Genomic DNA, 16,271 nt, shown 5'->3' with positions numbered 1-16,271 from the left:
TCTGCCAATCAGAGAAGCTGTCCCACTTTCGGTGGAGTTTGTGTGTGTCTCTCTCCCTGCCTTTCAGGGAGCTGATCCTGCTGCTGTGGGAGTTATTTGGGCATAGAACCATAGAACCATTCTGCTCCATGACTAAAGCATCCAGAGTATTTTTCCTACTGCCTGTCTCTATGTATATGACACCACCTGAGTGAACAAGTGGACATTGGCTTAAACAGGTGGTCAGTGAGCGATAATTTTCTGCAATTCTCAGACGTGGGAGCCATTGTTGTTGTTGTGGCTAGATTATTGGGGTTGAACATGGGAAGCCTGGGTTCAAATTACTATTTGGCTAGGAAGCTCAGTGAGTGACTTGGGCAAGGCAGCATCTCTCAGGCTGGTCTACCACATAGAATTGTTGCTAGGCTAAATTGTCATTCTGAGCTCCTGTGTGGAAAAGTATAACAAATAAAACACTCTATAAATGCTCGCAGCTCCAGTAGTGTGGCCTTTCCCCAATCCATGATATGCAGAAAAGACAAGAGCACAGAACAAGGCTCACACGCAGAATGAAGTCTATTAGGACTTTACCCTGGCAGCCAGGGTGATTCTGTAGACTAGAGAACACATAAAATATCATGCCTGTCTCCAACAGCTCTTGTTAAGTTGCCTGGCATGGAGCTACTATGTATGTGGAGAAACACATCTTGGCTTCACGTTTCACCATGTTCTCTGCATATTAAAAAGTGCCTTGTTTGGTTTTTTCCAAAAGTTCTAGCTTTCAGTTTTCTGCTCCCTCTCCTGACAGCACCTCCTTCCCAGTAATGAATTTTGAAGCCTCCCCACTGTATCCTGCATTAGCAACAAACCCACCCACCACATGCTCTCTCATCCCAAATAATATATACAGGCATTTGAACCACCTGTGAATGGCAAGCAAATTGCTGGTCATTGGTGTGGACCTGAAAGACTACACAGGAACCTTAGAGGAGCAATTGTTCCTTCCCCAAAGCTTCTTCAGTATTTCCCTTGGGGTGCTAGCTCTGTTACAATGGAAAGTGGACTCTTTTTTGTAATTCTGTAGGAGAGATGGTCTAGCATTCAAGCATCTGCACGTGACACCACTAGGCTTTTAGTGCTACATTTCCCTCTCACCGCAGGCTGGAAAAAAATAGAAGAGAATATCCACCTTCATAGGCTCAGCTTTTGGCCACCGGACTGCCAACCCAGTGCACCCCAGCCTTGATTAGTCTGCTGTGGGCATGTCATGATGCCCACTGCTGGCAGCCCACAGTGAAGGGAGCCTTCTCCCCACCCCCACCCCAGAGCATTGCTCTGCTGACCCAGGAGGGACGCTACTCTGGGCCTTTGCAGGGTGAAAGGTGAGTATAACTTGGGAACAAATTAGTTCCAAGCAGAAGTGCAGCCAGTTACTCCAGATTAGAGCCTTTGATTTGTGCGACTCAGACTCCACTCGCCCATCCATAATGAGTTGACTCTCCTCAGAATTCCTCACATCAGCGCACTTTGTTCCTGGGCTCACAAGTCAGCCCATTAATGGGGAAAGGAAAGGACCTTGCCTCTAAGAAGTCTCAGGTTCAGAGTCAGAATCATTTGACTTTTAAGCTGCCTTTATCTGAACTCCTGCCGGCTCCTTGTTTTCTGAGCCTGCTTGAAAGTGAGAAGTTACATTGTTAACATCAAACATCCTTCCTTCCAGATGGAGTTAGAAAGCTCGCTTCCGCGTCTATATAAATGTGTATCTGTATCATGATACGTGTGTGTTTTATAATATATATTTTCTCATTTTAAAATCATTCCTTTCCATTAACAGGGAGCCAGGTTCCCAGGCTCTTGTAAATTACAATGTAGAACATTTTTCCTAACCAGACACTTTCCGTTTTTGCCCACGGCGACGGGCAGAGCCAAGCTAGGGAAGGTGATTAATATGAATTTGTGACATATTTGAAAGATGGCTCTTTTGCCATATAAAGATTATCAAACACATGCGCTCATCCCCATTAATTCGGCAGCCTCCCTGGGAAGCTCTCAGGCCCCCACTCCTTTGTTTCCAGGTTGGGCTGGCTGCTTTAAATGTACCTTTGCTCCTAATTTCCCAAAATTCTAGGTATTGTTTTTCATAGGGTGCCAGTTAACGAAGTGGTGCGCTTTCCCCACTAATCAAAGCCACTGAAGGCAGTTAGGCATGCATTTTCTGCCATGGAGATAGTTGCATCCCCAAGAAGTGTGGGGGCTTCATTATTAATACAGGCTCTCAATCCTTTATGCCTGAAACATTTAAAACAAGGAAAGGTGGTGGATGGCAGCCTGTGGTTCCCAAGAGGGCTCATTTTAATTTCTTTCCTCCATTCACCGTGGACCTGGAAAAGGAGATGGTGGTGGGTTGGGTTTTTTGTTTGTTTGTTTAAATGCCTTTCACTTCCTGCATTGTCCTTAAACTGCCAATGTTGCTTGATAATTTCGGTGGATCACTTCCCTTTTCTCTGCATTGCACTCTCTCTCCAAGTTGATCTGTTGAGGAAACTTCAGGCACATTTAGTACAATTTGCAGACATCCCAACTCTTTGCTAAGTTTTCACTGTGTGCCCTTGGGAGGCCTGTGACTGATTTAGGGTTCATGCATCAGCCAGTGGAATCTGCTAACCTCGTTAAATGCTAATTCACAAGCTTCAGGCAGGCTTGTGGTTACCTCTACTCCTTCCCTTTATGTGTCAAACCTAGAAATACTGGCTCCGGAAAGGTCTGCCCCATACCAGGGGGTTTGTATTGGAACTTCCATCCTCTTTCCATCCCTTCCTTAGTTTTGTCACTAGAGTCATTTATAAGACCATTTTATGGTGAAAAAACAAGCTTACTGTTGTGCCTCAAAGTTCCTCCAGGGCTTTTAAGTACCAGGCCTGGTCCAGAGTCTTCTCGGGTGTTGTGTGGTGGTTTTCTTCCTGAATTCCTTGTCTGGACACACCCAATACCTTGGGTTCTAGAAAAGGGTTTGTGTTGCATCTAGCACTGAGCCGGATGTTCTGACCTCGTTAACACCTGTCTTTCATTTCTGCTTCTTGGAACAGAGAAAGCGCAGAGAATCTGCTTCCAGTTCATCGTCTGTCAAAAAAGTGAAGAAGCCATGAATAGCCTGAAGTTCCGGATCCTGGATGTCGGAGGATCAGGACACTGACTGCAGGGGCAAGATGGCTGCAGTATGCGTACTTTATGCTATGGGATTCCTGCAGTGACATTGCCCTCTCTTGTTCCAGAAAAGGGTGTTGCTGCCCCAGGTAAATGGGTTGGACTTCCTTGCATTAACAGCCTCATACTGGTTGTTGCTGTGGTGATTGTGTTGTCTTTCCTATGTCTGATTTTTGTAAACTTCCTTGTAAATACAGAATCCATTACCTCTTGTTCCATAATCTGAATCTAATCCAGCACTTGTGGGTGGGCAGAAGCACCTTTATGGTGGTAGGAGCTGCTTTTGTCTAGATCGATCTTGAGCTGGAGTAGGCAGGTACTGGATCATCAGCTAGATCTTATGGATTAGAATAGTTTTTATGACGCATGTGAGGCAGGAGGGGACAAACGCACGCCCTAGTATAATGCTACACGATTAACTATCTCACAGCTGCAAGGAAGACTCGGTTGTAGTATCAGAGACTGCAGTGCAGAGTTAATGGATAAATTATTTTATTGAAAACTTATCTTTGCAAGAAAAGAGACATATCTCAGGCGCTTTGAACACTGAAGGTCTTCCACCTTTTGCAGTGCCACCATTGAAGCATAGTCTTTTTTATGGTCCTAGTTGTGCCCTAATTCTCATACCACCATCCCATTCCCACTGGAAGACATGCTTGCTTGTTTCTGGCTTATTCTCACAGAATGTTCTTCTGGATGTCCACAAAGTTCCTATTTCCCTCAGTGTTTCATCTAATTATAGAACAGTTGCTTGACTCATGTGCCCTGCATATGAATTAAACAATAGAGTTGAGGAAAAGAACGCCATACTGTATCTTAGGTGATGCATTCATTCGTTGCAGGAGATATTTCCTGCTCTGATGAGAGGGGGTCATGCCTCTGCCAAGATGTTGCCTGCTCTCCATGTATTTTTCCAAGTCCTTATACTAAAAATAATTTAGATCTTCCGTTTGATTTGAGCAGTGGCACCTTTTTAGTTAAACAAATTTTCAATTTAGTGAGCCAATTTAATGCTGCATCCTTAGTTTTCTCGTCTCACAGGTAGGTGAGGTACCCTCCCATATCTGTTGAGAGTAGCCAGAATTATTCTGTGTTATTTTGTGGACATACATACCCATCCCGAGTGTCACGGTGAGTTCTTTGTGCTAACATAAAAAAGTAGTTCTACAGACTCTTTTAACAGGACAATCCTGCGTGTGTTTACTTGGAAGAAAGTTCCATTTTGTTCAGTGTGTTCACGGTTGCCTTTTCCTGTTGTAGCCTGCTGTATGCAGACCAGTAACTTTTATACCCTCCAGAGGTGACTTGGTGTGTGATAATTGCGTTGTTTAGTGACCAATGGAGCAACCAGCTTGTATGCATGCTGGTTTTCCAAGAACCAAGAAGCATCCATTTCTCATTGCTAGAAGGTTTGGTTTGATAGTGTAGGGTTGAATATTTCAAGTCAGTATAATTAAGCCTGTGTATACAATTGCAGGAAAGGCTATGTTTTGCTATTAAATATAGAATTCAGCACCAAGAAGGAAGTTTCTAGCCCATAAGCTTTTACAAAGGTCACCTTGAAGGTGTGTGAGTATCTCTGGTGAGATCTCTGAAGCCATAGGAGGGCTAAGTAGGACTTCTAGTGATCAGACTGTGGTGTTTTGCATAGCTCTTTACCCTTCCCTAGAGTAGCAAAATAAATTATGCAAAATGAGCAAATATGTGCACATTTGCATAATGCATACAGGCCATGGGATTCCAGTTTTAATTTTAATTTTGATGGGGTTTTTAGTGCAGAATACAAAGCCCTAGGTATAACCCTTGCCCTCAGCAGGAAGAGATTGACTGGCTACGTCTAAAGACTTCAGTTGCATGTTCTCCAGTGTGTGGCAGGCAGTGAGGCCAGTGATACCCTCAAGAAGAGCTAACTGTAAGTAACTTGGGTTTCATCAGTGTAAAAATATTGAGTGCTGGCCTATGAGGTAGCCCTCCATTCTGGTCTGGAGTTTCTCCAGCTTGCTGACTGTTTTAATTACTGAATTGTACTCTTCTCCCTCCACCCTAGCCCAGCCCTTTCAGATATTCATCTTCCATCAGAAACATGTTGGAAGGAGGGCTATGATACTTTTGGCCTGCTGCTGTCAGACCTAACTCATGCTCTACCTTCCCCTTCCCATTTCAAGTGCAACTGGGAATCGATAGTGCATGACAATGCCCTTTGATTTACATTCTTGCTGGCAGAAAGAAAGGTCAAAGGCCAAGTTCTTCGTTTTCATAGAAAACTAATTAGACGACTCCATCGACACTGAATCAATAAAACTGATCAGGTGATTACACAGAGGGAGCCATTAAAATCCCTATGACCTTTGATCTCAAGTCCCTAACCTGAGGTGGGAAAGGCTCAGTTATATTCTCTAGTGCTTGGAGGACAAACCTCCCAAAGTGAGATGGACTGGCCTACAAGGCTTCAGTGGGTGGTGGTTGACACAGGCTTTGCTAACTCTGCTGGTTGTATCTAGTATGTTCTCATTTCAACCCCTACTGCATGAATGGTCATGTGGATGGAAAGGCATGGCAGACATAGACAAAGGGTTGATAAAGCAATTACCTTCTGCAGTGGTGCCATAAAGAGAGAGGTGGCCCTAACTGGAACAGACCCCCAAACTTTTCACTGCTACACTGGGAGGGGAAAGAACAGAGACCTACACTGAAAGGGGATCGTGATTTATTTGGGGCTTTGTCTTAAGCTACGGAGTCAATTAGTATGTTCTCCAAGCAGCTTGCTTTGTTTTCAATCTCCCATTTGTCATTGTTGTCTAAATCATAAAAGATTGTTCACATTGGTGCATAAGCCATCTTAGGTCATGTAGCACTAAACAAACATTTGGTAATTATTCATTGGCCTTCTGTGTTCAAGTTTATTTGACTTCTATAAAATGAGTCATGATTTTTTTAACATGTAGCTCCAGGCTTTGCTCTGTTTTACATGGTATATTGTCGTAGCTAACGGAGAGAAAAGGATGGGAAACCATATAAACTTCAACAGGGGGCCAGTATCTAGACCTGAGTATTGCCCTCTGTGAGCACCACTTCTACCTGCAGATTGAGGAGGGTGCATGAGCCAAAGTGTTCTCCTGTGCCCCTGTGGCCCAAGCATCCTATGAACTTTGTGTGCTAAGCATCCTTGATGGTGCAATGAGCCGAGGTGATAAGATGTAAATATTTGGCTTCTTCAGGATCCTCCTTTCATTGAGGGGCCCTTCAGTAATGTTAAACAGATGGTATGAAAACATTTTAATGGTGCCCACTGATTGGCAGTGGGTGCAAATACCACTTTCAGCAAAACTCAGCTCTACTTGGGAGCTCCAAATCTAAAAGGTGTCAGATACAAGCTCCACTTGCTAAGGAAGAAGCAGGATCAAACTTTAAGGTTCCTGCTTCTTCCTTTGCAGCTGCCTCTTTGCCTGACATCACATTATGTCAGGTGTGAGGCAGGTGAGTGTGACTTGGACAAAATGGCCCCTGAGGCCTGATTAGGGCTGTGGGCTGGAGGTTTCCCACCCCTGGTGTAGAGCACAGGGCAGGAGGCTTATTGTAAAGGAAGTATGACCTATTCTCAAGATACTTTCCTGGGGAAGAACTAATAAGGAAGCAGCTTTTGTTTTGGCTACAGATGGGAATATGCGGGTGATACTTGTGTCACAAAACAATCCCAGAATGCAAATCCATTTAAGGATGGGAGAAACATCTGTGCAGTTACTGCCAGATTACATGGGCAGTTGAAGAGGTACTGGGAAAAGGAGTTTACTTAGCAGCATATTTCAGATAAAGCCTCCCCCCGGCCCCATTCCCTTACAGCATACAAGGAGCCAGGTTCCTTTCCCCCAAACTTTATTCATGTGGCACATTTACAGCAAGGATGGGAATAACGAGCCAATGAGGAGGTCAGGTTGGGTTCAGCTGGAACATCCACACACCATGCATTATTTACCGGTAAGGCCCAGTGCCTGTATCAGCTCACAGCCTGACTCTTGGTGTGGCTCCCAGGTAGGTGGCAGCTGGAGCCTATCCATCTGGGGATCCATTCAGCAAAAGCTAGGGCAGAAGGTTTCAGGAAAATACTGAGCTGGGAGAGGGCGAGTCATTCTTTATTTCCCTCTTCCCACACTGGACCAAGGTGATGGGAATAGGATAGGAAGAATAGGCCACACCTCTCAAAGCAACAAGTCAGTTGCAGCCGTTGTAGGAGGAAGAGGAAGTCAGGTGAGCAAAGGGGCAGTAACAGAGATGTCAGTCAATTTGCAGATCCCTGCTGGGTAATGGGAACACAAACCCCTGCTGGGCTAGCAGTAATGGGCACGTCCACTGCCTGCAATGGACTGCATGCTCCATAGGGGGGCCATGCGCAAGTGCAGGGTGGATGCACAGTAGGGTTCCCCATGTTCTGAGGAGGCATGAGCAAGGGATCACAGGGTTCAAGAAATGCAGGACATGGCGGTGAGCATCAGCCAGGATGCTCCTGCCTACGATAACCCCTGCTGAATGAAGCCCCAGGGAGATAGGTGGCTCTTGGTGGGCAGGGAATACAGGCACTTTACCTTGAACAGAAAGAGCCAAGCTTCCTCAGATCACATACAGAAGGAATCAGAGGGTTAGTGTTTATTCAAAACAGAAGGGAAGGAGGGAAGAAGCCTGCCGAAGAAGGGGGGAGGGGCTGTCTGGATGCTGCTCAGTCAATATTTAGCTGACACGCAGGAGACACAGTAACAGATTCACACAGGAAAAGGGGAGGGGGGCTTGACCGCGGTTGTTGCGATATTGGACTCAAAGTAATAAGGGCGAGTGCCCCAAACATGGCGCCACGGTCTTGCTACAGGCGCAAATATGAGCAGAGAGAGAGAGAAAGATGCCAATGGAAATCGGAAGCCAACAAAAGGGAAAACAATCTACGTCTCTAACCATGTGGAGCAAGCGCCCTAGGGGGCTGCAGGCTGGGCCAGGCCGGGCAGGCAGCCGGCCCCAGAGAGGGAGTCACGTCAGGCCTACACAGAGATTCCAGTTCCATATATACAGCCTCTACTGGCAGAACAGCAAAACTGACGGAGTCGTGGGGTTGCTCGTTCCTCTGTCCTCTTTCTGTCGTTCGAATGCTCCAGCCCATCACGCCCAGGTAGCAGGAGCCGGCCGCATGCAGCCCTGTCTGGCCGGCCCCAGAGATCAAAAGGGCTTGGAGGTCTGCTTGAAGATGAACCCTCTGTGAGCCAGTGTCTTCATGATGTTGGCAATGTTCTTGCAGTCATCTGCCGGTCAAAGGAAGAAAGGGCGTGAGAACGGTCATGTTATTCTTCTTCTTATTATTTATTTCATTTCTATACCACTTCATATTTTTAAGAAAAATCTCAAAGCGGTTTACATCATATTAAAACATCAATAAAACAATGTTGAATTGGACAGGTATGAAAATGCTTGGAAAAAAGGATCACACACATACCCCATACTTATAGGCAGTACTTTGCTTCTAGAAAAAAAACTGCCGGTATTGGGTATCCTTGAGTACCGCCAGGAAAAAAAGCACTGCATACAACAATCCACACATAAAAGCTGACCTTTCGCAGACATATGTGCCCATAAGCATGCATGCATGCATGCAAACACCTCTATGATTCATGCACACCCTAGATTTGCTGTGGTAGTACTGGCAGCATGAAATGTCCTTCTTGTCTCTAGGCTCGTCCACACTTCTGCTTGTCCCACCACTTTCCCCTGGGAAAACCTGCTCTTTACCACTGAATCGGAGCAAATGCCAGTTGGGATTTTGGCGTGTTGATGTTTGCTCTGATTCAGAGGTAAAGAGTGGGTTTTCCTGGGGAAAGAGGCAAGGCAAATGGAAAACTGCTCAGAGCTGTGCCTAAAAAGCATGGGACAAGCAGAAAGCCTCTTGGAAAGCTGAAGTGTGGATGAGCCTTTTGTCTCATCCCAACTTAAGCTTCCTGACTATGGCAAGTAGATCTTCACGGCGCATTCTGCCATTTCCAATAAAGTGGGGTATGGACTCAGCGGACTCAGCTGTGTTACTGTTCTACAAAGATATCTTGAATTAGGTGTGCAAAAGATTTTGATGATGATTTAAGTACATTTCCCTGCAAAATGCCCGTTTATCTAATTTATACAAAATGAAAAATTGCAAATCAACAGAATTTGGGGGGTTTTTTTGTTTTTGTTTTTTTCAAAACAAAGGGGGCAGGAGTTTGGAGACATGAAAGGAATCTGTGAAGGGGAAATCCCCCCTCACATTCTCTAAATGTTTGAAATAGAAGATAAAACTCCTGGCAACACCACTCATCTATTTTTTCATCCTGAAGCATTAACAGAAACTGGTCGCATTTCTTTCTTTTCAAAAACCAACAATGAGGGATAGAAACATGCTTTTAAAGTTGCATTTCAGATTTTCTAGATTCTAGGTTCTGTATTGCATGACACACTAAATAAAAAGCCTTGATTAGGGCAACAGCTATAAATGTAGCTTTCCTGCACACTTTTGGTGTGGACTTTCATCACAGGCCCCCACTAGTTCCAGTCCAGCTCTTGCACCTTTCCTCATCTTTTATATTGGAAGGATGACAGAAGGATGGACCGGTAAGTAGAGCAAGCTCCATTCTCTTCTGAACTAACAGGGAAGCAGGGTTGGGCTGGCTCGCATTATTTACCTGGGACTAAACGCAAGCAGAGTTTGCTAAAATAGAAGCAAGCCTTAAATTGATTCCTGGTGTCTATATTTCATGTTGAAAATTGGCTTGTAAATCCATGTTTTGATCTATGGTGGCCGTCTCCTTAAGAAAAAGCAAGAGTAAATGTGTAATTTCTCCCTTGACAGCACACGGTGGCGAGGCGATCCTTCTTCCCGCTCCCCTCCGACTCGGGACAGCTCCGCTGCCTCCCATCAGCACTCTTTCTTCCTCGCCCCACGCCTTGATGTCTCCATTTCATTAGTGTGCGCCCATTCATCACGCTGTTACCGTAAGGGTGACTTTGCCCACTTGCATGTGGCAGGCAGGGCCTGGATGACATGGGGTGGCGCTGCCACTCTGACGGGGGGAGGGAAGCAGAACACCCACCCACACCCCTGCTAGTAAATGGATGTTGTGGCAGAAGGACAGCTGCATCATTACTGATGTGTAAATGATAAAGCAGCGCCTCCACATCCGTCTCTTAACTGTAAATCCAGGGAGTGCTTTATAATCAAGCGGCAGCGATAATAATGTGAAATTAGGTCTCTCTATCAAAGGGGGGAGGCCTTTTAATCACGGCTTAAAGGGTGCAAGCGCTGTTTATCATAATTGAACTGTATCCGGGCTAATTGTGGCCATATTTCACTGTCTAGGAGACAGGCACACCGACTGAGGAATGAACGCCAGGGGCCGAATGGAGCAGGAAGCTGCCACCCAACCTGTCTTGGCCCCAAAGTGCAGGAGCTTGAGTATTTGGGGAGGGTGTCAACAGATACACGAAACAGCCCCCCATCTACCTTCCCCCTGCTTAACCTATTGAATGCTGGTAGCACAACTAGGGGGAAACAGATGGCATTCTGCTCTTCAACTGCATTGGGAGTTTACATAGCTAGGCTAACAAAACCAAGCATTTTTTATCAAAAGCAACTAAAAGATGAAAATTCTACGTTTAAAAAAATGAAAATCGGCATACACCAAGGTGCATACATTAGTCAGATTGGTAACAGCTGCAAAGAAGCAGCAGAGTGACTACAGAAATGGGAGGGGGGGCAAGGGATCTTATATAATGAGCAGAGCTTGCCCATTTGCAATGCAACCCTTACCATGTCTACTCAGGAGTAAGTCCTATTGAATTCAGTGAAGCTTACATGTAGGTAAGTGGGGATAAGAGTGCAGAAAAAAGTACTCTGTAAGAGTACCCTAGAGAGCAAGGTAGATTGCAATGGAACATGTTATGTGGTATGTAGCTGCAAGTAGTCAAATAGCCTACAGTTGAAGCTGTAGGCTATTTTTGGCCTCCTCAACCCTTAATTTGCTCTGTTTGAGTTTGAGGCACACCCCAAAAAGAATTGGGTGGGGGAACATCCATCAGCTTCATGTCTCACCCATGCTCAGCCAGAACACATTCAAAACAGGGATTGGCCATATTTGCAACAAGTCACTACTAGTATCACTTTCACCAAACTTACTGATCTTCAATCAGAAGGAAGGGAATAAAGGTATAAAGATAGTAGTTTGGCTATGTGCACAGCTGAGCATTAGCTGCTTCCTAGTACAGCTATCTGGCAAAGTATGTCTCTACTTAATGGCTGAAATACAAAGCAAATAGATCCACTTCTAAATGTACAAAATGTCTGATTATCTGCTGGACATTAGCTCCCATAACTTCTCTGCCTTGTACAAAGTCTAATGGCTCATCAAATCTGTGGTGATGTTCAACATTCTTGCAGTATGTTTTTCTACCTGAAGAGCTCTGATTCCTCTCTGCCCTTGAAAACATCTCATTGATTTCCAGCTAAAGAAACCTGTGCTGTCAGGAATTGGGGAGGGTATCTCTGAGGGGTTCATATTCTTGGAATCTATGGGGGAAAGCAGGCCGCCACCAATGGTCTCTCTTGATATGTGCAAAGATTTTAAAAGGGAAAAAAAAACAACAAAAAAACCCTTAAACAATGGACCCTGGTAAAAACTTTGTTTACAAGTATAGGCAAAACTGAGGAACCACTATGACTTAGTGGAACAGAAACATGGACCTGGTTCTGTAGGCTCCGTATGTTCCATCTTCTCTTGAGAGATCTCCTTATCTGAGTAGATAGAAACATCAAGAGTCTCAGCCTATTGCTTGTCTGCAGTGGGGCTACCTCTTTCATACACCTTCTGGAACCTGCTCTTTCATGCCCCCAGTGCCTGTTGAAGGGTATACTGCAGGCTATCTTTCCAGATGTTCATTCCTTATTCTCTATAGTTGGCCTAAACTGACCTACACCTGCTCAGCCACTCGTAATTTCCTCAGTGGGTACACACAATGAAAACATCTGGGGAGGGGGATTCTTGCTTCCAAAGCTCACTGTTTTGGTTGCTCCCCTTTGGACCATCTTTAGTTTATATTGTCTTCTCTCTCTGTATGCCCCTTGACTGAATCCATACTGACCTTTCTACACCAAATGTTGAACTTTGATCCCCACCACCCGACCATTGCCCATACTGGGGGTTGTCATCCAATACCTGAGCACCCAAGGCAGGAGAAAACACCTGAGGATCCAAGGCAGAGGAAGTCTGCCTTAAGATTCTCTTATCTTAGCCGCAAACCCTCTTCTGTAATATACTGGTCTAATTCATAGGGCTAATGTAAAGATTATTGAGATACTGTACAGGAAGAGTTCTAAACACCTGGAATACATTACACTAATTACTTTAGTAATTATTATACATAGCATCCCAGTACAGGTGGCAGTCTGAATGAGATCACCAAACATGGGCAATAGACAGATCTCCATACAGATTATATTAGGTCTCCAGTAGCTAGAAGCGATCAACTGGAAGTACCCTAATGTGGGTAACGTTCTGCTACGCATTTCTACTAAAAGATCCAGAATTTATCTGAATACTCATACATCAAGTTCTTTGATTTCTGACATCCTATTGCAACTTGCATGTGTGAAACAGTCATAGCAGATTGAATGCTACAGTCAGAGCTTTCATATTGCCCTACATCTCCCATTTAAAAAGTTTTCAATGTCGGCAATTCACAAATCTGCCGGGGAGCAACAGGTCAAATGAAAAGCTACTACATAACACACATGGATATGTGAAATAAATTTCCATTGCAGGAAGATTCAGGATACTAAGCCATTCGCCTGACCCAGTGTGACTGTTCTCAATTCCTTGCCATCTGTGGGCTATTCTTTCTGGGCAAATTTACTCTGGCTATGACCACATCCTGTGCCATTTGGTTGTGTTAGTGCAAAGAAATCCAAGCTGCCAGCCTTCCCACCCGGGACACTCTTTTGTGCCCCTCTATCTTAAACCAGACTATGCCAGGTGTGTTTCAGACACTTGGTACAGGTGGCTCCTAACAAGCCATTGCAAAGCTCACTTGCCACAAGTCATTTAGCAAGACTGACTTCAAATCAGCACGAAGGTAAACACGCTTATTACAATTATCCGTGTACAAAAAAATCAACAACAGCCGAACAACTTTCTAATATGCAATTACAGCCGCTTATTGATTTTACAATGTAATCCGCTCCGATTGATTTAATAACACAATTATAGGCTGGCTCCCGGGATATTAGTGCGGGAGATTTTCATAAACTCCAAAGCAAAAAAACTAAGCGGCTTTTAAAACAACACCATCAGATGGCTGTTTGGGGAATTATTAGCCATATGAAATCTCCTAAATCTCCTCATTGTTACCTTGAAAGAGTATTTTCTACAAAAATGGCAACTAAGAATAGGAGGCCACTGATCATGCAGCACTGGGTGCTTTGCTGACACTCAGTCCATTTCGAGGGTAGACACAGATGCCAGACTGTCCACATTTGAACCAGCTCTTCAATGCAGGGAAAGCCACACAATTTGACCCTCTCATGTCTAGCTGTGCAATCCCTGCACTATAGCCAGACCTGGTTCAGTTTGCTCTTGCAGGGTATATTGTCTCACCCCAATTTGAATGACTTTGTTGCTTGTGCTCATCCTTTGCATGGTGGATTGAAGGGTTTCTGAACATTCCTCTTTCCTATACTTTTAATACTTCCTTGCAAACAAATTAAAGACTTTGAGAAAGTTCTCCTAAAAATATATCCTTTGCATGTCACTGTATCCTATACTATATTCCTTCCACAACTAAGTTGGACCAGTGATGAATTCTTCCACTACCATCCAACACCCTGAGAGAGTCACACAGTGCCAGCTTGGAGAGAATATATCAGATTGCACAAAATGAAACCAAACCTCTGGACTCACACCCAAGCTACCTTGTCTTGATAGAGAGAAGTGAACAATTTGGAGCCAGCTGATTGATACTGGAACTGCTCACCCTCAGCCAATATTGCTACCTTTTCTTCCACTGCAATGATTCCTGCTGCATTTGCACCAGGTGGGTGAACCTGGTTGCTTTAAGCAGAAGGCAGGGAGAGGCCATCCTGGTACTACAACAATCTTAGCAGAATCTGTGTAAGAGCCATAAAAAGAAAGGCCTGCCATGTGGGGAATATCCACAGCCATAAAGACAGAGACCTACACAACTGAGCACCTTCACGCCTAAATGTCCAACCATCCCACCTCCCCAGCTGAGAATGCCACACGTTTGTTCGGAACTGATAAATGCTCCCTTTGTAGGCCTGCCCACTGGCACAGAATGGCTCCCAAACACACAAAACGCACATGCTTAGCTCTTTCCCCGCAATGTATTTGCCAGCTTTATGGGCCCATTTTTCTTGTCAAGCTGACAGCGCTGCTAAGTGGATTTCTCTCTGATATGCGGACAGATTATCACATTACCCCAATGTCCAACACAAACATATTACTTTATATTCAATAGCTCTAATGAATATAAACTGCTTTTTCTCTTTTTGGGAGGGGAAGGAGGCTGGTGGGAGGGGGCAATCTATAGATTTTTAATGAGGGCTGCTATTTACTCCCTCCTCTTTAAAACAGGCTGAGGTGCAGCATCTGGCTGGAAAATCAATGTTGTTATTGTTGGAATATTGTATATTGATATTGTAATAATAAGATGCAATTGATTTAGGGGTGCGTATGGATGGGGTCAACCCAGGGTTACTCTGCCTAGAGTGTGGTGCTGTCTCTCAAAGTGGACCATTTGTTTTAGGCAACCCAATTCCCCATTTGAACGCAGTGAATCCTCCCATCTGCACCCCTCCAAAAAGAAAAATGTTTGCAAACGGTAGCATAGCACTGGTGGCAGCCCCCAAAGAAGGACCAAAGCTCTGCTAAGGAAAAAACAAACAAAATCTGGTGGTCTTAAGAGTTGATTATCTAGGGTCCCAGCCCCTGAGGAAAAGAAAGAGGGGGAAATGAGAGACGCTCCTAGAATTTCAGAAAAGGTGGACCTCTGGGCTGTGTGTGAAAAACAAAAAGATGAGTTGGCCAAGGGTGGGGACAGGGCAACAACTTAGTCTTTATAGTTTACATGGCCAAAAGGCTAAAGCCTGCCCTGCCCTTGTGTAAATGAGAGTTTAAATTCTGGCCCCAGCGGATGCAGACACAGATCCAAATGTGAAGTGTGTGCAACAGATGACCCTGCACAGTAGGGACAGCAAGGCTAGAGATGCTGAAACAGTCCCTCATGAAATCCCAATGAGATGCTGGAACTAACTGGTCTCTGCGCCCGGCCTTGGGAAATGTGCTCATTTGGAGTGAAGCTGGCTGCACCTGCATTATAGCCACCAAGACAGATCACCCAATGGCCTGCGCTGAGCAGGTCCATATTTAAGCTGTCCCCATGCTTTATGGTCTGTACAGGAGCTGATGCAGAGGCAGCGAGAGGCCATTTGTCACTGCTGGAATGGCAGATTCCTGTTAATGAATAATATCGCTGCTCTCTTTGTACAACAGCTCTCGGCACTGGGGGGGTGGGGGAGGACGTTCATTGGGCTGCCTGCCTTGCTTCTGGCTTCCCTTTATTTGCCTTTGTTACCCAACGAAAGAGTCTGCTCAAACAACCTGTGCGCCGTCACCCACTGTCACAGTATCTCACAACTCTGCCAACGCAACTGGAAATAAGGATGTTTTCTGTCTTGCCATCATACCTGTAAGTCCTAACCTTGCTGCCTGCCAGTTTGCTAACAACCAGCGCCAGACTGAAATCCATCACGCTGTGACCGATGAGCTGCCGGATGATGGCTGTATTGTTGAGAGAGCACCAAGATGCCCCCACTGTCCCTGGGTGGCTTGCACCTCTGCCTCACACCTCACTCACATCGGTCTCAGCCCCTTCACCCCTTCCATGGGCTTTCTCTTAGGTTTTTCTCAAGAGCATCCCTAACGTATCACAGGTCAGAGTGGACTGGTTATCACAGGAAAGACAGGTGCTTTCTGGATCTAGTCAAGAATTATCTCCTGACTTAAAGCCTTTTC

General features: G+C 45.1%; 2 protein-coding genes across 8 annotated transcripts in view; one reads left to right on the top strand and one right to left on the bottom strand.

Annotated features, from left to right (window-relative positions):
- The window catches only part of DMAP1 (DNA methyltransferase 1 associated protein 1), a 36,225-nt gene extending 30,166 nt beyond the window's left edge, over positions 1-6,059 (top strand). For both annotated transcript variants that reach the window (XM_082228881.1, XM_082228880.1), the window contains exon 11: positions 3,066-6,059. In XM_082228881.1, the coding sequence (XP_082085007.1) occupies positions 3,066-3,125 (60 nt within the window). In that variant the 3' untranslated portion in view covers positions 3,126-6,059. The remainder of the gene's footprint in view (positions 1-3,065) is intronic.
- A 980-nt stretch (positions 6,060-7,039) lies between these two features.
- The window catches only part of ERI3 (ERI1 exoribonuclease family member 3), a 208,430-nt gene continuing 199,198 nt past the window's right edge, over positions 7,040-16,271 (bottom strand). For all 6 annotated transcript variants that reach the window (XM_082228907.1, XM_082228908.1, XM_082228909.1 and 3 more), the window contains one exon: positions 7,040-8,465. In XM_082228907.1, the coding sequence (XP_082085033.1) occupies positions 8,383-8,465 (83 nt within the window). In that variant the 3' untranslated portion in view covers positions 7,040-8,382. The remainder of the gene's footprint in view (positions 8,466-16,271) is intronic.

Source organism: Podarcis vaucheri (genome assembly GCF_965113315.1).
Source record: "Podarcis vaucheri genome assembly, chromosome: 6".
Taxonomy (NCBI): domain Eukaryota; kingdom Metazoa; phylum Chordata; class Lepidosauria; order Squamata; family Lacertidae; genus Podarcis; species Podarcis vaucheri.
The sequence above is the reverse complement of the archived record's forward strand: the minus strand, read 5'-3'. Positions and strand labels throughout refer to the sequence as shown.